The 27,764-nt window shown below is 44.9% G+C and overlaps 7 protein-coding genes across 7 annotated transcripts; 4 read left to right on the top strand and 3 right to left on the bottom strand.

Moving 5' to 3' along the window:
* Nucleotides 1–3,245: 3,245 nt before the first annotated feature.
* On the bottom strand, nt 3,246–3,736 carry K441DRAFT_93950 (uncharacterized protein). The gene has a single exon (XM_067654552.1). The coding sequence runs from the start codon at nt 3,669–3,671 to the stop codon at nt 3,498–3,500; it is 174 nt and encodes a 57-aa protein (XP_067509629.1). The 5' UTR covers nt 3,672–3,736; the 3' UTR covers nt 3,246–3,497.
* On the top strand, nt 3,670–4,049 carry K441DRAFT_718623 (uncharacterized protein). The gene has a single exon (XM_067654009.1). It carries the CDS (start codon nt 3,676–3,678, stop codon nt 3,940–3,942), a length of 267 nt encoding a protein of 88 aa, XP_067509630.1. The 5' UTR covers nt 3,670–3,675; the 3' UTR covers nt 3,943–4,049.
* Nucleotides 4,050–4,608: 559 nt separating this feature from the next.
* On the bottom strand, nt 4,609–5,511 carry K441DRAFT_650868 (uncharacterized protein). Its single transcript, XM_067647102.1, has 3 exons — nt 5,112–5,511; nt 4,914–5,059; nt 4,609–4,827 (listed from the first exon to the last, which is right to left on the bottom strand). Exons 1-3 carry the CDS (start codon nt 5,199–5,201, stop codon nt 4,674–4,676), a joined length of 390 nt encoding a protein of 129 aa, XP_067509631.1. The 5' UTR covers nt 5,202–5,511; the 3' UTR covers nt 4,609–4,673.
* Nucleotides 5,512–6,153: 642 nt separating this feature from the next.
* K441DRAFT_650871 (uncharacterized protein) lies at nt 6,154–8,234 on the bottom strand. Its single transcript, XM_067647103.1, has 2 exons — nt 7,246–8,234; nt 6,154–7,158 (listed from the first exon to the last, which is right to left on the bottom strand). Exons 1-2 carry the CDS (start codon nt 7,872–7,874, stop codon nt 6,570–6,572), a joined length of 1,218 nt encoding a protein of 405 aa, XP_067509632.1. The 5' UTR covers nt 7,875–8,234; the 3' UTR covers nt 6,154–6,569.
* A 107-nt stretch (nt 8,235–8,341) lies between these two features.
* K441DRAFT_692057 (TRM-domain-containing protein) lies at nt 8,342–11,186 on the top strand. Its single transcript, XM_067652529.1, has 2 exons — nt 8,342–10,033; nt 10,089–11,186. The coding sequence occupies exons 1-2, from the start codon at nt 8,561–8,563 to the stop codon at nt 10,881–10,883; spliced, it is 2,268 nt and encodes a 755-aa protein (XP_067509633.1). The 5' UTR covers nt 8,342–8,560; the 3' UTR covers nt 10,884–11,186.
* Nucleotides 11,187–11,613: 427 nt separating this feature from the next.
* Nucleotides 11,614–13,316, top strand: K441DRAFT_600500 (uncharacterized protein; the record flags this gene model as incomplete). Its single annotated transcript, XM_067645198.1, has 3 exons — nt 11,614–11,837; nt 11,891–12,060; nt 12,116–13,316. 3 exons carry the CDS (start codon nt 11,614–11,616, stop codon nt 13,207–13,209), a joined length of 1,488 nt encoding a protein of 495 aa, XP_067509634.1. The 3' UTR covers nt 13,210–13,316.
* Nucleotides 13,317–13,695: 379 nt separating this feature from the next.
* K441DRAFT_650873 (uncharacterized protein) lies at nt 13,696–15,632 on the top strand. The gene has a single exon (XM_067647104.1). It carries the CDS (start codon nt 13,746–13,748, stop codon nt 15,162–15,164), a length of 1,419 nt encoding a protein of 472 aa, XP_067509635.1. The 5' UTR covers nt 13,696–13,745; the 3' UTR covers nt 15,165–15,632.
* The last annotated feature ends 12,132 nt before the right edge of the window (nt 15,633–27,764 follow it).

Raw genomic sequence — 27,764 nt, forward strand, 5'->3', positions numbered from 1 at the left:
TTAACAGTCCCAGCGATTTTGCGCATCAGCGCTTCGCACCTTCGGCCCTTCTTATCTCGATGGTCCTTACCACATAGTCATCACACTATGCCCCCAAACACATTATTCGCCTACAACAGAGGCTTTATTATATTGCGACTTAGAGTATTGTTTCCTTATATCAGCTTGTCGCAATCTAGAATCATCCTCTCCAGCCCGACCCAGTCGCATGTTTTCACTCCGAACAAACGGCAACATCTCCACCCAACTTAACTTACCCTTCTCATCGGACTAATGATATCGTTCGGGCCTAAAACTTCTTATCCGATTAACTTCGTCGCGATAGTCCTCTTGCTATCTATGGGTCGATATTCCATGCTCCAATAACACTTAAACGACCGCTATTACCCTCAGTGCCCGCCGGAAGGAATGTAGGTGAAACATCCGACTGTGCTTTTGACCCGGCACTCAATCCGTTTTCTGGCTTTGCTTCCTGTTCGGGGCCGAGCGTTGTCTCTTGGTCGAAGCCTAGGCTCTTGTCCCCTCGGGGTCTCTAACGCAAGCGTGTCAAGCATGATAGGAACCTATTTGCGGCAATTTTGATTCCTCCGTTTTTGAAGATTGGTGCAACCGAGATGTCCAACAATATGCAAATTCTTTACTGCTTTAACAAGATCAAGCCTGATCCTTTCGAATGGCTGAGGAAATGAGCTCGAGTGGCCCAAAATCTTTTATATTGCGAGCATACCCGACGGTATTAGTGAGAACCCGGTCTCCGCCATGCCCGGGGAGAATTCCGAGAACAATACGGAGGGTATCTGAGCACAGTACTAGCAAATCCACCAGCATTTTCCCGGGAGCGTGGTTTAGTGGTCGGTGCCTAAAGGATTTAATTCCTGGCGTGCAGCCTGAGGAGAAGTGTGCGAGCCAGTTTCCAGCCCTTTTCTTTAGGTAGTGTGTCAGTGACATGCTACGGGCCAGGCCCATTCAGAGCACAGGACATCCAGATAGCGACTGGTGGTTAAGGTCGTCCCTGGAGGAGATTTCACTGCCAGGATCTACTTACTGGCTTGCTTACTTATTATCAACTGCATTCATTTCTGGGTTCGCTTATATAATAGGAAACACATTATACTATATTTTCTGTATAATTCCATTCATCTTCCACCGTTCCGTGGGAATTGCGCCCCCCGATCACAGACAGTTCTAACCAACTGTTTCGCTCGGCCTGTGACAATTCTTCAGGTGTTATGGATGGGACAAGACCGAGGCGGATATCCGTTGCTTGAACGTCATCTACTAATAGTCAGGGACTTATTTGAGTTTCAGCTTAAAGCTAGGGTGGTGCATATGGCCCTCATTACCCCATCTTTTAGGTAAACGTATATCCCAAGAATGTGTTAACTAGGCCCTAACACAAGAACATCAAATATAAAATAAACATACCACTGCGGAAGGGGCCTACAACGATCCTCCACGCTTCCCGTAATATGCCGGCCCTATACGCGTATACAAAGCAAGGAACGAGTACCATCAATAATAGCGCCACTAACGCTATTATAGCTTCCTTCGACCACGAGGGAGGAGGGGCGGGAAGAGCTGCTTGGGGATTGAAGGGAGCAGTATCTGAGGATAACAAGTTTTATTAGCGTATTCGGCTGCTTGGCTAAGGTAAAACTTACTGTTCAGTAACATAATTAATCTTTCTAGCTAGGGAATCAGGCCTATAAAATAGGATCGCCGGTGGATAACGATCGCGTTGGCTCTACTTTTTACTCTCTGCCGCGTTAGCTTTTCCTTGAGTTCGCTTCCGATGGATACGCACAATCGAGGCGCTTTTGTGAATAATTGGACACGACTCCTTTATGGTCCTCGTGTCTCCAGCGTGTGACAACAAACGGAGCTGAAATTAGGGGCTGTGCTGGATTTCGTGCATATACTGTAGATATATTTAATTCTCCAATGCTTAATATCAGAGCATGGGGAAACTAGCCTCGCAGTATGACGGTGGGGTTTCGAACAAGTTAGGAAAGAAGCCGTTTGATGTTGTTTACTGAAATAATAACGAAGAATTGAATATTTATCAGGAGTAAAATAGTAGCGAAGAATATAATAACTTCGGGAGCAGAGAACCATTCCATGTATGTTTTGTGCTGAAAGTTCAGGGCTGTACTCTGTTGTAGGACTGGCAGGACGAACAGTTTTTCTGGCCTGCTAAAATCATACTGCCAGCTTGTTGATTGGCTAGTGAGGAAAGTCCGATTAGGTTATGGCTCGGAGCGCCCCTGCAAGTACGGGGACTCGCTTATTCCGTCGCATAACATGTTACNTTCCGTCTCACGATCGCCACCCCAAAAAGCATCAAGGCCCCCGAACGGCCAGCGCAACAACCAACGATCCAGTCTACGAAGTCGCCACAGCGCCCTCCCCACACCTCCAGCGCAGTTGCCACAACTCTCCGCTTTAGTATACCTGCATCAGGGAAACGTCTCACTTGCAGCAAGTTCATCCCACGAAAGGTGCAACTTCCGATTCGTCCTACGGTTATCGATAAGGGTCTCGCCAATAGAACCAATACGATTAAGTCAAGACGTCCAGTCACAATAGTGCGTGCGCACGGATCACCTAGTAGTAGGATGCTACGGTTGGAAGGATATGCACTTATAGCGTCTTTTATTTGTCCAAGAGTGTGCTGGGAGGTTCACTTGGAAACCTACAAGGGGGTACGCTCCCCCTGTCAGCACCCGTGCGTAATATAGAGGATTTGTCACCCAAATTCGCCACCTATATTTGTAAGGCTGCAGTCTTCGAGAAACCAAAAGTGCAGTATATATCCCCTGTAAATGACCCCTGCGATGATAGAATTAGGAGTAACAAAACTAATGCTGATATGCCGTCTCTCGTTCGTTAAAATCGAGGCCACCACCCGCCCCCACCCGTAACTCGTTGTATACATCGCCCAATCTATATAGGCCTCTAGGGACGCGTCTTACCTATAGAGAACGTCTTCAGATCTTCTCGTTATATCGGTTTGGGCGTTGGCGTTACTGCACAATCGCATCGCCCTTGAAGCTTCCATATTCAACCGTCTATAAAGCCGTTCAATCGTGCTCTGAGACACCAAGAAAGCACCCCGGTCGACGTCCTATCCTTAATACGCCCATTCGACGACGTCTTATCGCACGGGTAACGATTAATACCTTCCACTGTCGCCTTCCTTTTAAAGAGATTACCTAAATGGCAGGGATTAAGGCCTATAGACGTATACTAATTACTACATTTAAGAAGGAGCAGTATCACCGCCGCGTCGCAATAGAGAAGCCTCTTCTTACGGAGGCGCATAAGCAGGCACGTCTTATATAGGAGTTGCTCCACCGTAACTAGCCTCCGTGGATATAGGCACGAGTTCTTTAGACGGATAAGGCCTCCTCCTTAACGGGAGGCTTTGGAAAGGTATACGTAACTCGACGGCCAGAGGAGAAGTGCTTAGATAGCTGCTGCTTCCCTAAGTTCCGTAGCTACAGCTCCTGGATAATACAGGGGACGATATCCTTATATAGAAAAGGTAGATTGGTGGTATTGGAAAAGGAATAGGGTAATATATCAAGCCACGTATATACGCAGCACATGTGCCCTACTATATACGAATATAAGGACGTAGTGGAGCAGTATACGGGCAGAGGCACTGCCATTTTAATGGAGGATGGAGCTTCCCCCTATACGGCTAAGATTACGAAAGCTCTACACAATCGCAACGGGCTTATACGAATGAAATGGCTAGCCAATTCGCCTGATCTTAATTATATTAATAACGTCTGGCGTTTACTAAAGTATCGAGTGGGCAAGCGATTTCCAAAGACTGATAAGGAAGTAAGACGATATATTAAGGAGGAATGGGAGAGGTTGCAGCTAGATGACTTTAAAAAGTATATAGATCAGATGCACGATGCTGCGAGGCTGTGATTCTTACAAATGGAGGTCATACGAAGTGGTGAGTTGTACATAGAAATCGTATGGAGTTGCATCAAGTGCAGATAACCCCCTATTGCGCACGGGCACTGACAGGGGGGCGTCTGCCCCGTTCGTGGTATCCCCTTGTACAACGCTTTGATCATTATTCAGCTTTGCTTAGAATTTAGTGAACATGCCAAGAAGGCCATGGCGAGGCAGATTCACAGGGGCCTCTCTCGAGGCTAGAGGTGTGACGTGGAGGCGGACAAAGCTCAAGAAACGCAGAGTGCTTTTCGTTGCCGTCTTAGTGAGCGTCATTAAGCTGGAATTGCACCAAGCTTACGGGCACCACCCCAGCTGTTCACCAGCAGCCGCGGCGCTAGTGGCAGGTGAAGATATCCGGGCTAGGTACGAAAAGGGGCCAGAAGAGCCTTATGTGCGTCCTGCCGTTATCGATAAGAATTAACCAATTAAACAAGCTGAATTCGACGATATTTTGATATTCGCACGGACCACTTTACTTATCGATAACCCCAGGACACCACTGGGAGGTGATAACCCCGTGATACGTAGATCCTCTCAATATGAGTCTCATCCACAGCCCTTACAACCTTAAGGAACTCTACACCGAACCCGCACAAAAATTCTGGCCTCTGCCAAATTAGTTTGTGAATTTAAAATATCTGAAGTTTCCCCGACCTCAACCGCAACGCCCTAATCCCCCAATCTCACTCTCTTCAAACCTAAGTACAAGCAGTGCACTCCTGGCACAAGAACGACGTCATAGAATTACCCGCATCAATCGTATTCCCATTCACATCCGTGTAGCTATACAAATCCGTAACGCCAGGGTACTGCACAAACGCGTCTCCATGAGGCGTGCAAGAGTCCGCAGTACTACTACCCGTCAGCATCTCTCGACCCAGCACAAAGAACGGAGGAGAAGGGCAGGGGACGAGGAGGAGAAAAGGGAGCAGACTCACTAGGTGATCCGGCACAGCGCGCCCGCATCCGGGGCGAAGGTGCCGACGCTCTTGAAGTAGGGCGCTTGTAGGATGTTGCACTGGTTGAAGGAGACGACCTGGTAGATGCAGTTGCCGGAGTAGTTGGCGCCGGTGCAGATGGTTACCTGGTGTTGGGTCAGTTCAGGGGCTTTTCGTTTGGTTGGAGGCATGGCTCACTCCACCGGGAGTCCGCTTTTCGACGGGGTTGGCGGTGGAGGGGGCAGCGAGGGAGAGGAGGGCCGTGGCGGCGGTAGCGAAGTACTTCATTTTGGTAGCGAGTGAGGTTTTGTTAGGATTTTGGTGGGTGGGATGGGTAAACGAATGGAAGGTTGATGGCGTTGGGATTGGCGTTGGGGCTGTGGATTGATGCTGGATGCTGGATACTGGAGCATAAGGTGGGCAGAGATGCGGTTTATATACGTCGAGATGGGTGGCCTAGTCGTGGGGTACGCCTGAAATAGACCTAAGGTACCGTTCTCTGCAAACGCCGATACAACCATCCACACGAGGGAGACGTGGAGCCTGTCCCAGTAAACTGTGTCGATATGGCCGTGAATACGAAAGGGTAGCCTCAGTGTGACCAGCCTTAGTGATTACAGAACATACGGCAATCCATGGTGAGGTAGGATCGACAGAGATGTTCTACCGCATTGAGCGTTGCGGCGATGTGAGAGTAGCATGGCAAACCAAAGGATCTTGGAAGCCAAAGACTAGAGTAGCCGTTTCTGGTTTGTAAAAGCCAATCCTGTGAAACATATGGCATCATTAGCATAGCTGGTACGACCGATCAACACATGGTAGTAACATTAATCGGAAGCCGAGCATACCAACAAGGCCCAATGCTGCGAAAAGAGGGGAAGACGAAAGGCGAAGTCGGCCACGAACGGGCCTGTTGCTGGCTGGGTTCCAATCGGCAACGCACATACGCACAAAGTTCCGATCTCAGCCTCAAGATTTCCATTGATGACGGTGGGTCGTATCAAATGGCAGCTGCTCCGTAGTGCGTGCTAGCCTTACGATTAGAATCGCAGACTAAAACTGCTATATTTACATTGCCCCACACGACGCCAGACAGATGTTGCATCGCCACTGCCGAACGCATGTCAGCCTCAGCGGGACTAGGGCATTATTCTGCGGATTGGTAACCCGTTAGAGCAAGCTTTGGAAGGGATTGTAAGCGGTGCCACATGAGCTATAGCATTTTCCACGTCCGATTAAGAGCAGACTTTTCATTTTTTTAATTGAACTAAGTCTAAAGCAGACGGTGATACTTTAAACCAGCTAAGCGTGGTAACCAAGCTCTTTCAATGGCATACGAAAAGACACTTTTTCACCGCAAATTGCCACTTCTTCGCCTGATTGGATATATTGGAATTATGAAGCTTAGGGAAACAGCTGAAAGCCATGAATACAAGCCATGATCCCAAGCTGGTCCGTCGGTTCTTCGACTACCAGAGACCCCCGCACCAAATTCGAAACCCGATTCCAGAAGGAAAGCATTCTGAACGTTGAAGCCAACGAGACACCTCCCCGCCATTTCTCAACCTAGGAGAAGACATTCCAGCCCAAGAGAGTCAGAAAAAGCCAGCCAAGGCATCCGTCACGACGCCACGCATCCGCCCGCCTCTCCCCTCTTCAGAAATCACCACCCCAACCCGCCTGCGTACTGCCTCCAAAGACGCCCCCCCGGTGGACATCACTCGCGACTCTCAACCCCGTCTGCAGGAGCCCCACCGCCGCATCCACGCCCTGATTCCCCGTCCTGATCTGGCCGGGCATCGGCGGGTCCTCCGGGCGCGCAATCACACCCGCCAAGTGCTCGTCGCTCGCATCGCCCTGGTAGCGATCCAGCACGAGCCTGCGGATGCCGACGCGCCAGCGCTCAAACCACTGCTCCTCGCTGAGGGTGGTGTACGCCTTCCTCCCCGCCGCGTCGGCGCGCGAGAAGGGCCACTCGGCGCGCACGACTGCGTAGCGCTTGGTGGCGAAGAAGAGGTACGGCCACGCGAAGAGCCAGAGGAAGGTCAGGCAGAAGAGCCACCGGACCCACGTCTTGAGCCGCCATTCGTTGATGCGCGTCGAGGTGTAGATGTCCACGGCGCGGTTCTCGACAGGGAACGTGATGCTGATGTGGCCGCGGTAGTTGGTGCTGCGGATTAGGCCCTCGATGCGGTTTTTGAGCAGTGTTTGGTCGAGCCCGGTCACGGTGCGGTCGAGACGGAAGCTGGATTGCAGAAAAAGGAAAAGTTAGACTGGATGCTGGGGATAGGAGACGGGGATTGGGTTTGTTTTTGAGGGATGTTTTGCTTACATTCGCAACTTGGAGGGAGCCGCGCAGTATCGGTGGCACCATTCCTTCAGTTCGGGCTTTGGAATGCCGACTTCGAGATCCTGCTTGAAGCCAGGCGCGCGGCTCTTCATGAAGCCTCCTCTGTACGCCTTCTCGCTGTTCTCAACGGTTCGCAAGTCCATCCACGTTGTGTCGTCCGTGTCATAGTTGTTCCGCAGATACTGTTCTAGATTCAGGAGGATCTTGAAATCGGTGATGTGATTTTTCTCCTTCTTGTCCCCCCTCCTAACGGTCTCGGTGTGGGATCCCATGATCAGAATCATGGGAGTTGGCGCAACGTCGGCGAACTCGCGGATGCCTTCTTCGAGATATACGGGGTCTGTATCATATCGCGAATCACCCACCAGAATCTGGACTCCCTTGACCACATTGACGGGCTTCCCCAGGACCAGCTGAGTGGTGTCAGTATTTCTAGGAGAAGCTGTTGGCGGCATGTGTCTTGGTAGACGTCTAGGCGCAGCTGTGGCATCATCTGTATATGCTGGTGGCATTCCAGAGATTTCCGGGGCATCATCGTAGTCGAATTCCGGCAGAGAGACAGCATCAGGGTCATCACGATAGGCCTCGGTGGGGCGGGTAGGTCTGCCCATGGTTACAGATTGTTTACAAGAGAGAACACGGGATGAGAGAAAGCGAAGGTAGTTGGTAGTGGCGGTAGCGACGCGCCTTTTGTTTGCAAGAGAGCGTGATAAGGGGTGAAGGATTCAACGGAGTGGTGCGGCACGAATATCAGACCGAAGACGTTTGGGAACTAGATGCTAGGCAGCTGCTTACCTAGCCCAGGCCGAGGAAGAGCCAGGATACGAGGTCAGTACAAAAATAGCCGGTTTAGTCAATACATTGATACCTCAGCGAACTTGATAGTCTGCAGGTTATTGAATCCGCAATTGTCCGAGGTTGTTTTACCACCCAGAGATTTCTCTGTGAAGGGGAGTGGCCATGGCCATTCAATGGGTAAATAGGGGGGCCATCTTAAGCCATGTGAAGCCCTGACGCTAAAGCATTTAAGCTTCCCTTGCCAAGAATACGCTAAAAATAATTTCACGATGCAGACCTCAACTCCAAGACCATCGAGTACGCTCTATGAATCGTCGCCTTTTTCATTCATAGTCGACTCTTTACAGCTTCGGAAGATTTGCTTGAACGAGCCACAACACTGGCAGCATTGCTTCCCCTCCTTCGGCCCTTGTGTGCGCAGCTAGCCCGGCCCACTGCTGTGGATAGATCATGGACTATCGGTAGTTCCGTCCGTTGTTTCTCGAAAAAACGCCCTACAATGGCATCAGATGTCCCCAAAGAGCCTCTGCAGGCTGCAGAGCAGACAGTTAAGACCATAAAAGACCTGCCACGCGCCGGACAGGACGTGACTCACAACGGAACACCATATACTACGATCAAGGAAGGGTTAGCATACATACTTGTTCCTCATGGAATGCCCACCTCGACTGATCCCAAGGAGCCGAAGGAGGGTGCAGAGAAACAGTCTGTATTTTATAATCCAATCCAACAATTCAACCGCGACCTCAGCGTGCTGTCTATAAAAGCGTTTGGGGAGGATATGCTTGCAGCGAAGAAGCTGAAAGCGGAAAGACAGAAGAATAATGCTAGCCACAGAGAGAAGCAGCAGCAGAAGAGGAATACGAAGCGCGGATTACAAGAGAGTGATGTTCAACAGCAAGGCAATGGTGTCGATGCGGAGAGTGTCAATACTAGGAAGAGAAGGAGGGGGGAAGATGGTGAAACCAATAATGGCCTTGCCACATCGGATTCCAAGACCTCTGTTGATTCGCAGATAGCCTCAACAGTAGCACCGGAGGCTCTAGAAGGCGGAGTAGCGCTACCTAGGACAGATCCGTCGCCTGAATTGCAAAAGCCCACAAATGAGAGCATTTCTATTACCGAGCAAATTGTATCTCGTGAAAATAAACCTAATTCAGGGGGAACAGTAGAGAAAGCTGGCGAAGCACAGGGTACATTAACTAATAGCAAGCCATCATCTTCAGCACAGAAACCAGAGTTCAAGATTTTAGACGCACTTTCCGCAACAGGACTACGAGCCCTGCGTTATGCTCAAGAGATTCCATTTGCAACTTCTGTAATCGCCAATGATATGTCACGCAAGGCAACGCAGTCGATTGCTCTCAATGTCAAGCACAATCGTCTGGAAGAGAAGATCACTGCAAATACCGGCAATGCAATTGCACACATGTACAGCTTTGTGGGCATAAAAGGTTACGACGTTATTGATCTTGACCCCTACGGCACTGCTGCTCCATTCCTTGATGCTGCTGTACAGGCACTCAATGATGGTGGTTTGCTCTGCGTAACCTGTACTGATGCCGGCGTGTTTGCATCGGCAGGATATCCCGAGAAAACCTACTCTCAGTACGGAGGTCTGCCTATCAAAGGGCCGCATTCACATGAGGGAGGCTTGCGGTTAATACTGCATGCCGTAGCTTCTTCCGCTGCGCGATATGGTGTCGCGATCGAACCTCTACTGTCTCTTTCCATTGATTTCTATGCGCGCGTTTTTATTCGCGTGCGCAAGTCGCCTGCAGAAGTCAAATTCCTAGCTGGTAGGACGATGCTAGTATACAACTGCGATGCTGGATGCGGAGCTTGGCAGACACAATTCATTGCACGCAACCAGGCGAGAGAAGGCAAAGACGGAACCATGTTTTATAAACACTCAATGGCACAGGCGCCAACCGCCGCTCCGCTCTGCGAGCATTGCGGAAGGAAGACTCATGTATGTAATTTTGTCTCCGCAGTCGGGACGATTACCGTGCTAACACGACGCGCAGCTATCTGGACCAATGTACGGCGGGCCTCTTCACAATCCAGCGTTCATTGAAAAGATTTTGAACCACCTGCCTGATATCGATAGAGAGACGTATCCAACGAAGGACCGAATCGAAGGCATGCTTCAGACGGCATACGAAGAAACTCTCATTAACGACAAACCGAAAAGAAGCGATGCCAATAGGAAAGATAAAGCTATAGCTCAGGCGTCAGAGGCGTTCATACCTCAAACCGACCCCGCGGAAATTGATCATCACCCATTCTTTTTGATTCCGAGCGCACTCTCGAAGGTAATCCATTGTCAGGCGCCGTCTGATTCCATGATGAGAGGGGCATTACGCAGTGCAGGTTTTAGGGCGTCACGAAGCCACTGCAAACCTGGGACGATTAAGACCGACGCTCCTTGGGCAGACATCTGGTACATTATGTGCGAATGGGCCCGACAGAAGGCACCCATCAAAGAAGGCGCCATTTCTGAAGGCACTGCGGGATGGACTATCGTGCAGAAGGCACTCTTCAACGAAGAAGAGAATGATTCTGATTATGCTGCAGTCGAAGGCGGGGTTGAAGTGGCTGGGGGAAACGGTTCTGAGACTGGTGGGAAGGGCGGAACCGCGGGGGCTACAGATGCAGCTAATGGCGCCGATCAAGGTGATGGCACAACACCAACAACTAGAGGCCGGAAGTACAAAGCCGTGTTCGACGAGACACTGGGAAAAGAAAGGGATGCCAAAAAGCTTGTGAGATATCAACTTAATCCTCGCAAAGACTGGGGTCCACTTAGAAGAGCAAGATAGGAAATGCATTCTGTAAAGTAGGACGAATCTGTTAGTTAGGCATAGCCTCTAACAGTTGTTGCTGTCAGATAAGGTTTTCGCCTTAGCGTGTTCATCTGGAATGTTTCTCAGCGGTAAATGACTGGGTTCAAAATAAGAGAACCACTAGGTGACTCCAGCTAGGTGTCGTGATTCTCTGATCTGTGGAAATGCTAGGACTGCCAAACGCGCACCCAACCAGTCGGACAGAAATTGAGAAACAAGTCAATGATTAAGTAGTTTGAATGAGCCAATGATTAGTAAGACCGACATACCAGTATATGCAGAGTAGGAAATCTGATGATTTTCCATGTGTTTGGTGCTTGGTTGGGCACAATAGGTCGAACTCGCACCGTCGTGCTCTTTCTACATCATAGTGATGGCGATTTCGGAAGCACAAGCACGGCCTCCCGCACGCTTCCATCCCGGTATGCTGCTCTCCTTTAAGCTGGTCCCTGGCTCCTGTATGGGGCCGCGTATCCTTCTCTTCTATTCTTGTCTCATGAAGTCACTCCTGCGTCTGTCCATGCAGTTTCTGGAGCTTTCCGTTAGCCAATGTCATGCACCTATGACATTCGCAGTCAATTACAGTCAATTGCTCTTAGCTACATCTTCAGTCATGTTGTCTCTCTGGGACATGTATAAGGGCTGGTCCGCCCCAAGTCGGAGTACCTCACGCGCCACTTTCTTGAGCCTCGGGAGCACTCTCAAGATGTTCAGCAAGACCATTCTTACCTCAGCCTGCCTAGCTGCCCTGGCTGCTGCCGCACCGGCACCCCAAGTCAGTGGCTACACCAATGCTGATGCACCTTATGCCTCAGAGACTCCTTCATCGATAGGCCCTCTCGCCACTTCTTTTGGCGACAACTCCCAGGTGCCGGCTATTCCGACGAGTGATACGTCAGCATATCCACGTGTAAGCAGTGATGTGACTGGGTAAGAACACCATTTGTCAACTGTTCTCCTCTTATTGTACTTACACTTTCTAGGCCAACGAGCCACGGTCCTTATTCTGGAACCCCGACAACAACAGGAGCTGTTCAAGCTCCGTCTACTATTGCTGCTACTATCCCTGCTCTTCCTCCAAACCCAACCGCGACATATTACAACCCCAACGGGAAGCTGTTAAACCCTGAGCCTGCTCCATACGCCCCAGCAGGTAAGAGATATATGAAGTTGGCCGAAGTTTTTCGAGTGCTCTAACATTATCAAAGGCGGCTTGGGTACAAATGGTACACAACCTCGCTACATGGTCGAGAGTGATTTCGATTACGAGTCAATTGCTCTTGGATTGTATCAAGAATGGATTGAGTTGGATCTATTCAACAATGGCCTAGCAACCTTTTCCGAAGAGGACTTCATCGCAGCTGGTCTCACTGCCGAGGACCGCTCATATATTCAATTTATGGCTGTTCAAGAATCCGGGCACGCTACTCTCTTAACCAACATGCTTGGTGAATCGGCTCCTGTTCAATGCACATACAACTACCCGTACACCACGGTTCGGGAGTTTATCGATTTCAACCAGAAATTGACTCGGTGGGGCGAGTCTGGCGTTTGGGGTTTCATCAACCACCTCGACTCTCGTGAAGTTGGTCAGCTTCTTTCCCAGTCAATTGCCACGGAAGCTCGCCAGCAGATTTCCTTCCGTCAAATGCTCGGCCTCTTCCCCATGCCGGTGTGGTTTGAGACAGGTATTCCTCAGTCTTGGGCCTGGACATATCTCGCTCCTTACATTAGTTCCTGCCCTGAGAACTGCACTCGTCTTGCATGGCAGAACTTTCCAGCTTTGCACATTGTCAACCAACCAAATCCAAATCGTTGGTCAGCCAATGATACAAAGCCATATGAAGTTGTTGGCAACCGCACCGCCGACCCCAGTGACTCCAAGATCCCTTCGGAGGAAAGTTGCGTAAACCTCAACGTCACGGGCTATGGTTGCGGCCCAGCGATTTCCCGCAACCGATCCGAGCCTCTCTCTTTCCCCGGAAAGATGGTCAACTTTACATGGGACGATCCTGGCATGGCTGTTGGTCCTAATAACAGCTATATTACGTCCACTCAGGCTGGAACTCCTCAGTTTGTTGCATGGGTTTCGCAGCTCAACCTAACGTACACTTCTCTGACTCTAACCGATCAGAACAGTGGCTACACCTACCAGCCAGCTTCCGAGGTGTATCAAGGTGACCCAGCTGCGAATGACACCATGTGCATCGCAATTACTGATACGGATCTTTTCCTGACACCATTCAATTTGTCCATGATTAACCCACATGTCCGGGCTCTTGGTCTCTATCAAGCTGGTTAAGCTGTAGAGCAATACATTCCAGTTTGTTAATTCCGTACGATGGGAATCCAAATGGTAATGTTAGGGGGGAGGCACAATGTACGAATAAACGGAATGGCCGCCCGGAGGATATAATGAATGTATCATAATGATATTTGCAACATGAAAAGTGTCTTTGACCGATTGATTCTGAAACGTGTTTATATAAACCCCAAATATGTTCTGGACCCTGTGAACGGGTAGAGTTGCAGTAGAGAGTTTATATTAGGGCTACATCTTTTGCGTAGCGTCCAAGGAGAACAGCACGTTCCTTGCTCGGTAGTGGTTTCTCCAGGTCCGGGATTTCCTCGGGAGCAACCAACCCAAAAGCAACCTCATTTAAAAGGGCGGCCTATTCCCTCTCACTCCTCATCCGAAACACGGCACACTCCCTATCTCACCAGTCCGCACCAACTGACTCGACCAACCTCAACTACCCATCAGCGATGACCAGTACCACCATCAGCAATGCCGCGGTTAGCACTAGCATCACCAGCGGCAGCCATCGGGCGCCGCAGATGCAGCCCTATGCAGCATTCCCCACCGATCCCTCCATAACGGGCGAGCAGCAGCCCTACCACCAGACCCACAACAACCACCACCACCACCATCACCACCACTCCAACACCACCGTTGGTTCCCCCCCCAGGTCCGCACCCAACCCAAACGTCGACCCAGCCCTCGACAGCCCCACTGCCGCTGCCTCTCCGCCGTCCCACCCGCTCTCCGCAGACTTCGACATGGCGCCCCCCCCGCCGTCCACCCACCCCTCCTTCACCGCCCTCCACGCCTTCGCCCAATCGCACGCCGCGCAGCATGGCTACGCCCTCTCGATCAACACGACCGCCAAAAACCGCTCCCGGATCAAGCTCGCCTGCGTGTGCTACGGGCAGGCGAAGAACACGCACAAGCTGACGCCAGAGACGCGGGTGCGCAAGAACCGGCAGAGCTGCAAGACGGGCTGCCGCATGTGGGTCGAGGGCAAGCGGCGCGACGACGGCAGCTGGGTGCTGCGGGTGGGCGAGCCGGCGCACAACCACGAGGGCCGCGGCGTCGAGGGCTGGGCGGTGCAGCGGAAGCGCACGTGGGGCGTGAATCTGGGGCGGATTGGGGTCGGGGGCGTCACGGCGCGTGAGGAGAGGGCCGAGGAAGAGGCGAAGCGCGCCATGGCGGCTGCGATGGCGCAGGGGCAGGGGCAGGGGCAGGGGCGGGCGCGCAGCGGAGGGGCGGAGGGAGCGCGGCAGATTGGGGGCGCTGAGGAGGATGACGACGACGATGACGATGACGACGAGGGCCAGGAGGGCGGGGTGCGGGAGTCGCGGATGCAGCAGGAGGCATCGACGCAGCCGCAGACGCAGACGCACAGCCATGAGAGCGGCGGGCTGGTGTGGCAGATTGTGGAGCAGGAGATGGCGCGCAAGGGTGGGCCGGGCCAGGGCCGCGACCGCGGCGTGGGGCGCACCGTCAAGGTGCTGCAGGAGCGCCTCCCGGGGATCCGCATCTTCAAGCGCGATGTCTACAACATCCGCGCCCAGATCAAGCGCGCGCGCAAGCAGGCCGGTGAGGAAGTCGGCGACGGCGTCCTCGACGGCGGCGACATCAACAACAACAGCAACAACAACGACAACTCGCACTTGCTCGAGCACTCCGCTGCCGGCAGCGCCCAGGACCAGAGCAATAACGCCGCTAACCGGTTTCCAGAAATCGATCCGCTGCTGGTGGCCCAGTGTAATGATGCGCTGCGGCATGTGGGCGCTGGTGCGGCGGGCCAGGAGGCGGAGGCGGAGCGGCTGCGGCGCGAGAATGAGGAGTTGAAGGTGGAATTGGCGAAGCGGATCAAGGATGCCGAGGAGAAGGCGATCGAGAACCAGAGACTCAAGGTCGAGTTGGAGATGGTGAAGCTCGAGGCTATGTACAATCGGCAGGGAACGACTTGATGAGCTTAGGTCTGGGTTACGGTAACTTGTTTTAATTTTGCGTTTGATACCTTAGCGTTGGCGTTGGAAAGTGTATGGGTACGGGAACGGCATCATTTGATTTGGGCGGGCAAATTTGTTAGGTGGGGGACTTCTCAGACTCCGGGAGATCGAGCACAAGTGTGGTTCATTTATATTACAGGTTACTCGGTTTCTCGAAATGCCTTAATGAAGCGAAGCCGACGCGGCATTCTTGAGTCCGAATAGCCCCTTCACATTATCGGAATTGTGTGAGCATAATAACTATCACACACTAAAGACCTAATCCATCGACGCGAAGACACGCTTGGAAAGAATGACCGGGAACCTAATGTCGTTTTGTCCATGAGAGACCGACAACGCAATGGACTGGAACAGCTTTACCTCAGCAAGCTCAGACCATAGAAACATGCGGATCATTGGTACCCCCCAACGAAAATTTTGACCCGACTTTATGATTAATTGCAGAGACATTTATAGAGACGATTGTATAGGCAATTGTATGGGCGTTTGATTGATCGTTCGTACGGGCGTTCGTGTGGGCAATTAATTGATTGATTAATTGTATGGACGTTTGTAGAGCCGTGCGTAAAGCCATGCATAGAGCCATTTATAGAGCCATTCGCAGAGACGATCGTACGGGCGTTTGGCTAATTAATGGATTAATTGTATAGGCGTTTATATAGGCAATTGATCGATTAATCGACTAATTATATAGGCGTTCGTATGGGCGATCGTGCAGACGTTCATAGAGCCGTTTATAGAGCCGTTTGTGTAGACGATTATAGAGCCTTCCTAGTATATCAGTGCTGCATATTAGTAGAGCTTTAGAGCTCCGTATTAAGCTTCAAGTATAGTTTCGAGTGGAGCTTTGAGCTCAAGGGGGAGACCCCCTTGGACCCGCCCCCTACGCACTGCGTGCTCTATTTACCGCGTAGGCAGAGCTCTTGCAGAGGCTTTGGTAGAGCGTTTGGTAGAGCTTTTATAGAGCTTTTGCAGAGCTTCGTGTAGATCTTTGGTGGAGCTTCGTGCAGAGCTTTGGTGGAGCTTCGTGCAGAGCTTTGGTAGAGCTTCGTGTAGAGCTTCGGTAGAGCTTCGTCCAGAGCTTTGGTAGAGCTTTGTGCAAAGCTTTGGTAGAGCTCAGTGTGTCCAACAGTCAGCTTAGCTGCGAGCTCGAGAAAAATAGCTGACTGACTGCGTCAATTAGATCGCTCGCTGTCCGCTGACGGTTGGATAACGTACGCTGACTGCCAAGCTGTCAGCTAGCTGTCCCAATTAGGAAATTAGTATAAACTTTATGATATTTTATTGCGGTTTTTTAGTAGCACCCCCCTATATATAAATATTAATATTACCTAATTAGAATTTAGCCCTAATTTATCTAATATAGTATTTAAATATAGCTAAATTCGTCCTATATACCTATAGAGGCTTAAAAAGGTAAGTAGAATAGTTAGTAGTAAAGGCTCCAGAGGCTCTATTTCTATATTAAATTTAATTAAATATAAGACTCTTTTTAATATGTTTTACTAAGTTAGCTTTTCTGCCTCTATAGTTGGCTTATAGCTAGTAAAATTAATATTTAAGCTTATTAACTAGGGTATAGTTTAAGCTCTACTAGAGTTAATATAGTTAATTAAACTGCTAGATTATCCTATTAATAGGTAATATATAGCTATAGTTCTAATTAGCTAAAGGCTCTTATAATATAGAATTATCTATTAGGTAAAACCTAAGTAGATAGTTATATAGCCGCAAGGTACGGGCGACCCTAGGGCAACCCAGGGGTGACTCGCCCGTGAGGCACGTACTCTGCACGTGCCTAGGGAAAACCCTTCCTACCTTGTATATAGACTCCTCCTTTTCCCTTAAGGATTCGTCTCTGTCTATATAATATACCTATTATTCTATCATTAGACTCCCTATCTATATCCTTACCTTATATTCAAATCCTTACTAATCCCCTTAGGAGGATAGCCGGTTTAATTTTTCTATAATGCCTCCGAAAAGAAAACCGACGCCTACACCCAACAGTAATACGCTGGCAATGCGACCGTAGAACGCCTTAGGATCTAGTGTAGACGAAACCGCTAGAAGCATACTAGTAGCATCTAAGCTATTTTCTAAATCCTAAAACAATTAGATATCTACGAACGCTAGAGACTAGTTTAACTTATATACCTAGGCTTAACAGGAGCTTAGTAAGGTTACTAGCGTCCTACCTAATACCGCTAATATAAAGGAGCTAGATAAGCTGGCTAAGAAAATAGCTAACTTATGGAGCATTATCGATTTGATAAAGCCCTCCTATTGCCTCTCTAGTAAAGAGTATAAGTTATATAGCGAACGCATACGCTAAACAAATCTCAACGCCCTAGTTAAGAAGTTACTACCCGATATTAGTAGTACTACTTAATAGTATTTTAACTGGTGGATTACCGCAGTTAAGAACCAATTTAAGGTTAATAACGCTGACTATAACTATAAGCGACGCACGCGCTGGGCTATTAAAGGTCTTATAAAAGAGAAGACAATCGCCTAACTAGTTTATTACCGGTTAGGCACTAAGAATAAGAGTCCTTTATTATAGAACAAATTTAAGACTATAGTTTAAGACCAGATTAGGAACCCTATAGTAAGACACTTTAATAACGCTATAATATACTATACGGCTGTTATAAAAGAGAACTAGAGGTTTAATGTCTTCCTAGCCTATATATGTAGCTTAAAGGACCTCTTCTTATATACCCCTTTTATTAATCCTAAATAATAGGTAGACTTTTAGTTCTTATATCTCCTAGCCTACCTATAAGCAGAGCTCTTCCGCTAGAACTTTACCTAACAGGTAAGAACCGCTAAAGACCTCTTTAACGAAATCCGCTGTGTAGAGTAATTGCTTAATACTATAAAGCTCGCGGAAGATTATGTAAGTAGCAGCGGTAAATTATTGCGTATAAAGCGCGGCCGCAATATAGGCTCCATAGAGTTAGGCTTAGGGAATAGAACCTAAAAAGGGCAACGCTTTTTTAAGTAAACTCCTAGGGAGACTACCTAAAAGCTAGATAGCTTAGGGGACCCTTTAGACGCTAGTGCTACGTAAGCGAGTTAAAGGACCGTAGGCGGCTACTATAAGGAATACTAGAAGTAGGCTAATAAAGAGAAGTTAGCTTAGGCTTTAGAAAACCTAAAGCCCTAGTAGCGCATCTCTCTTAATTGCAACTAGGGCCTAATATAGAGGGAAAAAAACGCATTGTGGTATATATTGCGATAGATACGCCCTAGGGCGAAGTCCGCCTATATACTTTATATAATAATAGGTACTAAATTAACCTTATTAATTAAGATGTCGTCTATAGGTTTAACCTACCTATATACTACGCGTTATGTTTACATAAACCTATTATACGTTTCCTTAATAGCAACCAGATAATAATCTAGGATACTTATAATCTAATAGTTACTACTAGCGACTCCTAGGGTACCTCTTACACTATTAGCCCGCAGACCTTTTAGGGCAGCTTATTTAATAATTACAATATAGTTCTTAGATAGGATTGGCTTGCGGAAGTAAATCTATTAATTAGCTTCCGTTCTAGATAGTTTGTTTAGGGTACTTCGGACCCTAGACGCCTTTAGATAGTTACCCTTAACGCTTTTCTAGTAGACATTAAGGCTAGCGAAATAATCTATTTACTATAGCCAGAAAACTCCTTCTCTACGCCGGTTATAAATATAATAGAGGACCTATTATTACTAGTAGCGAGTACCTATATAAACCCTCCAGATATAGAGATACTAGTTATAAATATAGTAGAGGACCTGCCGTTACTAGTAGTGAGTACCCGTAGAGACCCTCTAGTGCTAGCGTAGATTATCTATATATAAGGGGGAGGTAATCGAAACCCTAAAACTATTAAGTATACTATAGTAGAGCTGTATACACTCTTAATGCAAGCATACTTATAAAACGCATGTCGGTTGCACTCTTCTCTTTACTAGCTCCCGGAAGCACACTACTATATAATAGTCGCTTTAACCTCTATAGCCCCTGGCCTACTAGATATATATAAGGAGGAAATTAATATCTTCTTTAATAAGCTAGTAAGTATACTACTATAGAACTCTAAGTACGACTACACGATTAACTTAAAAGAAGGTAAAACACCACCGTAAATGCCCCTCTATAACCTCTTATAAAAAGAGTTGTAGATCTTATAAGAGTACCTAGATAGTGCTCTTAAAAAGGGCTAGATTAGGCCCAGTAAGTCGCCTACTAGAGCGCCTATTCTCTTTATGCCGAAAGTAGACGGTATAATACGGCTATGCGTTGACTATAGACGCCTAAACAAGATCATGATTAAAAATCGGTACCCCCTACCGTTGGTCGGCGAACTCTTTAATAGGCTTAGCTATGCGAGGATATTTATAAAGCTAGATCTTTATAATGCGTACTATAGGATTTATATTAAAAAGGGAGACAAATAGAAGACCATATTTAAGATATATTATAGTTACTTTAAGTACCTAGTAATGCCCTTTAGTCTTACTAACGCCCCTACAACTTTTTAGAGCTATATTTATAAAGCTCTAGAAACCCTAGTAGATATTATCTACGTAGTTTACCTAGATAATATTCTTATCTACTTAAATAATAAGGATAAGCACGTCGAGCATATTAAGTAGGTACTGTAACAGCTCCGCGCTTAGGGCCTATACGCTAAACTGTTAAAATATATCTTTTATACTAAGAACGTTAAGTTCCTAGGCTTTATTATTACCCTTAGAGGTATTATAATAGACCCTAACCGCGTAAAAGCTATTAAGGAATGGCCTAAGCCTAAGTCCTATAGGGATATCTAGGTCTTCCTTAGCTTTGCTAACTTCTATAGGCGATTTATTTAGAACTACTTAGATACCGTATACCCCTTATACGTATATCTTGCATAGGTATATTGCAACCCAACGTTAGATAGGGAGAAGAAGAAAAAGCGTAAGTTAAAAGGGCCTACTAAATAGTATTAACCCTAGTCCTGGCCTAATAACGTATAGTAGGCGTTTCGTAAGCTACGCGCTGCGTTTATATAGGCTTCTTTACTTTACTACTTTAACCCTAATCTACCCCTAATAGTAATTACTAACGCTTCTAATTATGCCTATAGCGGTATACTTCTATAGCCTTTAGGGTAGGGAGATTAACTCTACTGGCACTTAATTACCTATTATAGTTAGAAGCTTACTAGCCTAGAAGTATAGTATAATATATATAATAAAGAACTACTTACTATAGTGTAATACTTTAAGATGTAGCGCTATTACCTTAAATACGCCGCATATATAACGCGCGTGCTCTACAATTATAATAATCTTAGGTACTTTATAACCACTAAGAGCTTATCTACTCGCTAGGCCCGGTATACTAAGGAACTAGCTAAGTTTAATTTTAAAATTAAATATAAGCCAGGTAAGATAAATCCTACTAATATACTATCCTAGCGCCTGGATTATACTAAAGGCTTCAAAGATAGTAGTAAGAGGATAATCCTTAATGCTATACTGCCTATATTATAGCAAAAGTTGCGGGTTATAGGCCTTGTGGGTGGCCTTAGTGCTACTATACTACACTAATAAGTAGTATACGTGCAGTATATAAGCGACCCTCGCGAACTTAGCGCTGGCGGACTAAAGTATCCTACTATTCTCTTTAAGACCACTTTAACTAGCCTAATAGCGCTTAACCCTAGGGAAGACCCCTTGGCCTAGGCTATAGTCCCCTATAATAACCTAGCGAGTTACCTACGCATTACACGTTACTTCGCTAGCACTAACTTTACGCAAAGTCTCGTGCTATAGCAAGAGGTAGTAGTAGCTGCTTTAGCCGAAACGGCGTTTATAGAATACCCCCCTAAGTCACTAGTTAATTTTATTCGCGGAGTATAAAAAAGGGACGCCTTTATACGCTCTATATATAATTAGTTAACCTAAGAATAAGTTCCTGCCGGTAATAAGGACTATACCCTTAATAATTAAGGACTTCTAAGGTAAAATAATAAGGTCTAGGTGCCGAATTATATACTGCTGTAATAGGAGATCCTTAAGCGGAATTATAACAATCCTATAGGCGGCTACTATGGTTTTAATTGTACCTTTAAGGTAATCGCGTAAAAGTATGCTTAGAACGGCCTTACCTAGGATCTCCGTAAATACCTAGATAATTATAATACCTACTAACGCTCTAAATCGCGCCACTATAAACCCTATAGTAAGTTATAGCCTCTCTAGGTCCCCACCTAAGCCTAGCAGCATTATTTATTTAACTTTATTACGGATTTTCTAGAGTCCAAGACTCCTAATAGCGTAGAGTATAACTCCGTCCTTATCCTTATAGACCGTTTTATAAAGCTAGTACGCTACTATCTAGTGTATAAGATAATTAATGCTATATAACTTATAGAACTCTTATTTAGAGTCTTTATACAAATAAGGCCTTTAGATAATATCGTCTCTAATAGAGGTAGTGTATTTATAAGCAAATACTAGAGTACTATATACTACTATCTCCGCGTTTAACGTAAACTTAGTACTATATTCTACCCATAGATAAATAGTTAGATAGAGCGTTAGAACTAGAAGCTTAAGGTATATCTATATATATTTACAAACTAGGAACAGTTTAATTAGGCCTCCCTACTTAAAGAAGCAGCCTTTACCTATAACTCTAAGGTCTATACTATAATAAAGCGTTCCCCTATTAAGCTCGCCTATAGCTAGCTACTAAACGTCCTAGATAGAGTCCTAGACAGCGTCTAAAACGCCTAATAAGGTAGGGAGGAGTCTAAGTTAACGAATGTCTAACTCGCAGAGATGTACCTATAACGCCTGCGCCTTATATATAAGGCAGCGGCAGCGTTAATAATATACGCCTAAAAGCTTTAGGTAAAATACTATAATCGTCACTATCTGGCTAAGCATTTTGCCGTTAGTAAACAAGTCCTACTTTCCTCTAAGAATATCCGCACGAAACGTCCTTATAAAAAGCTTAACTATAAGTTTATAGGACCGTTTTAGATCCTAAAGCGCGTAGGGCAGCAAGTATATAAGCTAGAGCTTTTACCTACTATAGTATAGCTCCACCTAGTCTTCTATATCTCTTTACTAGAGCCTTATAGGTTACGCCCTAGGTTTTAACCCCCGGTAGTAGAAGAGCTTAAAGAAGGCAGCTAGGAAGTAGAAGCAATTATTACCTACTAGAATTATACTGGATAACCGCAGTACCTTATTAAATGGCTAATATGGCTAAATAAGTATAATAAATAGAAATACGAGATAGAACTTAAGAATTGTTAATAACTACTAGATAAGTACCGCAAGCGGGATACCCTAGCCTTATAGCCAAAGCGTAGGCAAAAAGTAAGCGCCGCTGTTAAAATATAACCTATATTAAAGCGGAGTAGAGGACGTCCTAAGGGATTAAAGAATAAGTAACGATTGCTATAAGAACTATAGCCTTAATTTAGAAAGCACCCTTTCTAGACCTAGTCTGTTACTCTATACTAGCTAAGCAGATTGTTTATATATTAAAGAATAGGCCCATCTATAACTGGGGTTTATTTAACCGGGGTTTATGACCTGCTAGTGACCTACTAGTGGCAACCTATACCGATAACTTATACTATTCTATATATGTCGGGAATGAGGCAAGCGGTCGTCACGTGACGCCGCGGCACTAGCGTGGCGAGGAGTCTTAGGCTCCTCGCCCTTCCTTATTCTAATTAATAAGCTTTATTAACCAACATCACTATAACCTACTCGAGTAGTCGTTATTGGTGAGTTACCCTGTGTAACTAACACTAATTAGTGGTTAAATATACAGTCAACCATAGAGCAGCTAGGTTTTCGAACAGAAGAGACAGTCTTGTATAGGGGTGCTATATGCGCTTATATGGAATAGATTCCGGCGATACTATGCTACCTTAGACTTGCGGAAAACTAGTAATAGAAGTGTTACTGAGTACTAGGAGATACTAAGTTGCGTCTATCACGTAAAACAACCGCGTTTACGAAGATTTGGTTAAGTACTTTAGGTCAGAAGTATTACTGAACCTAGGGTCTTAAGTTAACGTCCGAAACGCGTCAAATAACTACCTTAACACCCTTCGTGTACCTTCGCAGATTTTAGGATCACGATTAATACCCAATTCTACCTACGCACGTCCGCTATTATGGCGTTAACCTATCTAAAGAAGTACGAGAAGGATATTAACCCGGAAATATAGAATACCAATATAATCGACTTTGTAAACGCTAAGCAACAGGACCTAAACGGATTCTTATTATACCGTATAGCACACTATAAAGACAGCGAATACAACGACACTATGCTATAGTACTATATAAGGGAGGACTTTATTAGATGGATAAAGGAAATATAGGCTCCTATAAAGAAGGATATTATACAAGACTTCTGTAACTTCTTGCGGGAGTATAGAGTATTTGTACCTATGGACGGGGGTACTATTAGAGACAATATTCAGGAGCAGGTTATTAACGTAAAAGAAGAGCACGAATAGACTCCATAAGAAATTGAGCACCAACTACGCACTATAAGGAAGCTTAACTTATAATAGAACCTAAGTAATACACCTCTAGAGACAAACCTACCTCCGCCTTTAACTCCTCTGTATCCAATTTAACCCGTAACCTTAACGTTAGATACTACACCCTAACGAGAGTAGGCGCAGAATCCTATTGCTTCGCAATTTAACGACCTTTAGACTCCACTGACTAGACCTACGTCCCTACTATAGCCTGCAATACAACTCCTACCTCCTCTATCTTAATCTTAAATTGGAGGTAGTTTAAAATTGCTTACAGAGCTTGCGAAGCTCTACTCAGATTAGAAGAAGAAGTTTAGTAGGGAATTATATAATGTTCTTAATTCGAAACTATATATCTTCTATAACTATTGCTAGAAGGTAGAAATAGAGTCTAATTAATACTATAACGCCTATTCTATTATGCTTAAGGGCTAAGCTAGTACCTTTTATTACGATTGTTTGGCAGGAAAAGGATATAATTTTAACCGCATAATATATATGTTAAGATGCCACTTTAAAATAGAAGAGAATAAGTAGCAGTATATGTTAGAATAGAGAGAGACTACCTTCCTAAGGATCATTACTATAAACCTAGGTGTCCCTCAGCTTAATTATCTTTAAAAGCTCTTTAATTAACTTTAGACGATTTAGCGTAGTTTATCCGAATCATATTAAGAGGATTTCAGCCTATGTGATTAAGTTATTAGCGTATACTAAGGCGTTAAAGAATGCAACCTTGCTCTCTTTAATCCTATAAATACTTACGAAGGAGTATATGCTTAATTAAGATCTTCTATTGGCACCGCTTTACGCTCTTAAAAAGTACAGCAATTTAACGCCTAACTCTAACCTACTTTAATTAACCCGCCCGACTAATATAACTATAACTGGACTAATTAAACATATAGTGGCCGTGGTAGACAATATGGTAGAGGGTATAATTAACAATTATAAGGTAAAGGTAGAGGTCCTTATAGAGGTTTATTTCGAAGTAATTGCTAGAAAAAGTACTACGTTTATAAGAAACTGAATTGCTAGTTAACTAGGCATTCTCTTAATAAACAAAAGGAGGTATATAATAAGTTTTGCTAGAGTATAAGAAACGTTAGAAATTATAAGGTTACTACGGCCTACTTCTAAAGCTTCCTGGTTTAATATAAAGGCGTAGAAGATCTTAAGGGTAAGGTTAATAAGGCCGAACAGCTCCTTATAGATATAGAAATCGAGGACTACTTACCTGACTAATACTTTACTAAGTATAGTAAGGTAGATGGCATACAAACCGTCGCTGTTCTTAATAACCAATCTACGCTCTATTCTATCACGAAGTTAGATATCTTTAACGAGCTAAAGGAGAGCTCTACGTTCTCCTTTGACGACAGATACTCGGCGAATGTCTTTTATGGTATTATGCTAGATACTAAAGCCACAGAAGTATCTATAGCAGGAGAACCTTAAGTTTAAGCCCTTTAGTAGCTTAATAACTCTGTTTAGATTAACCATTCAACGGCAGGCCAACATATAATTCGTTTTAGTAAGGGTACTGCGATCTCTCTTAGCATAATTAGGGTCTAAACCCCCTTAGGGTACATTACTTTCCACGTTATTCCCACGAATACTCTATTTCTATTTTACATTAGAGATATAAATAAATTAGGCGTTAAGCTTAACAACCTTAAGAATATGCTCGTATAGGGAGATAGTTAGGTACCTATTATACGCAAGTAGGGTTACCCTTAGTTGCTCCTTTATTAACTAGAAAAGAGTATTACTTAAAGCCACCTAACTAAGTTAGAGTTACGTTAACTATACCGTCGTTTTAGCCACCTATCCGTCTATTAATTGCTTAGGGTTCTTTAGCGAGTAGGCTATAAAGTTAAGGTTAAGGTAATTAAGCATCTTATAAAGTACTACTATTACTGCTAAATAAACTAGAAGTCCTCTGGCCGATTTAAGTTCACCCTTAAAGATAACTATAACTTTAACTTCTATATTATTGTTGACGTTATATATCTTAGCGGCAAGCTAGTACTTTAAGTTATTAACTTCTTAACCTCCTTCTAAGCCGCACGTTTCTTAAAGGATATATTAGCTAGGAACGCATAGGATACTCTTTAATTATACTAGATTAATGTCTACCTAGGACCCCCTAATTAAATCGTCTATAACGTAGGAAAGAACTTTTTATCTATAGAGTTTTAATAATAGATAAAGGCAATAGCAATTAAGGTTAAGGAAGTCCCCGTTAAGGTATATAATAGTATTAGAAAAGTAGAGCAATATTACACGCCATTACGCCATATATATAAGATTATCTCTTTAAAACTAGAGAACGCTAGCGAAAAACTTACCTTATAAATAGCTGTTAAAGCCGTTAATAATTCTGCTGGCCTAGATAGACTTATACCTACGTTGCTAGTCTTTAGCGCCTACCCTTAAATAACTAATAATTCTCTATTATCTCCCTCTGTTGTGTAATAAGCTAAGGCTATTTATAAGGTAACGAAGGAGGTATAACGTCTCTACGCTATACGCTAGGTTAATAATATACTAGGAATAAGAAATGGCCTAAACACCTTAACTACGCTTAATCTGCCACTCCAGTTTAAGGTACGCGTATAGCGTAAAAAGGGAGGATAGTTAGGCCTATATTAACTTATTATAATTAATGGTTAGACTTATACTATTTAAATGCCTTATAGACCCACTTAATTCTATTTAACTGTTATTAAGCCTTACTATAAAGATAATAGCTCTAAGCCTTTGCAGAATGCTATAGAAAATGCCCTAAAGGAGAGCCACAATTAACGTGCTCTAAAAGGCGACCATAATTCTAATATAATTGTAGTAGATATACCGCAACTATAACGCGGTAGAGGTCGCCCGAAGGGATTATAAAATCGCTAACATTTTGTTAATTTTAAAGAGTAATTTATTGCCGCTATTAAGAATAGAGTTAAGTTATTAATGGCCTTTATAACAGCTAAGGAGAAGGCTAACTTTAAGCTCGCAAAATAGCTCCGAAAGGAAGGTCGTATTATAACTCTTAGAGCTCCTTTCTAAGCATCTAATAAGTAGGAGATTAATGGTCTTATTATAAGAGGAGTCTTTAAATTTAAGAAGTATGACCCTACTAAGTTTAATAAAGTTTGCATCTTTAAGTTAAGAATGGTTAATAAGATTAAAGGCAAAGCTACTAACGCCCTATTTAAGAAATTAAGGCTTATTATCTAAGGTTATAATAATAATAGTAAGGAGGTAATTCTTATATAATCTCCTATAATTTAATAAGCTAGTTAGCGAGTTATTATTACGCTAGCTCCCTCCTTAATAAAGAATAGAATGGCGGTTTATCTGCGAGATATTACTTAGGCCTACACCTAATTAGAGACATACTTTTAGCGCTTAATATTAGCGCACCTTCTAGAGTAAATTCGCTACTAATATCCTAAAGATATAATTATGGTTATGCTTAAGCTATTATATAGAATTGCAGAGGTAGGAACTTACTAGTAGGCTACTTATAGCAAGCACTATAAAGAGAAGCTTTTAATAACTATATTTATATTTAATCCCTACTTCCTTATTATAACCATAGGAACTCTATTTGGAATTGTTGGTATACAGACTAATAATATAATTATCTTAGGAGATAACCAATTCTTAGCTCTTAAAGAAGATAAGCTAGTAAAGGCAAATCTTATAGCAAAGCCAAAAGAAAAGCTTAATTTAATAACACTATTACTCTTTAATAGATGCATCCTCTCCCTAAATAAGAATTCCATTGCTTTACGCCAGAAGGGTTAAGGTAAGAAGATTAACGTTATTAATATTAATTCTCTAAAGTAAGGATACGTGGAGTAACGTGCTTGTAAAGCTTATGTTGCTTTTATTTATTAACCCAAGGCTTTATTTAATCTCTCCGTTGCCACCTAACACCAGGAACCAACTAAGGATAACGTTCTTACCCTAAATAAACGTCTTTTCT

Source organism: Cenococcum geophilum, assembly GCF_001692895.1.
Source record: "Cenococcum geophilum 1.58 unplaced genomic scaffold K441scaffold_2, whole genome shotgun sequence".
Classification (NCBI taxonomy): domain Eukaryota; kingdom Fungi; phylum Ascomycota; class Dothideomycetes; order Gloniales; family Gloniaceae; genus Cenococcum; species Cenococcum geophilum.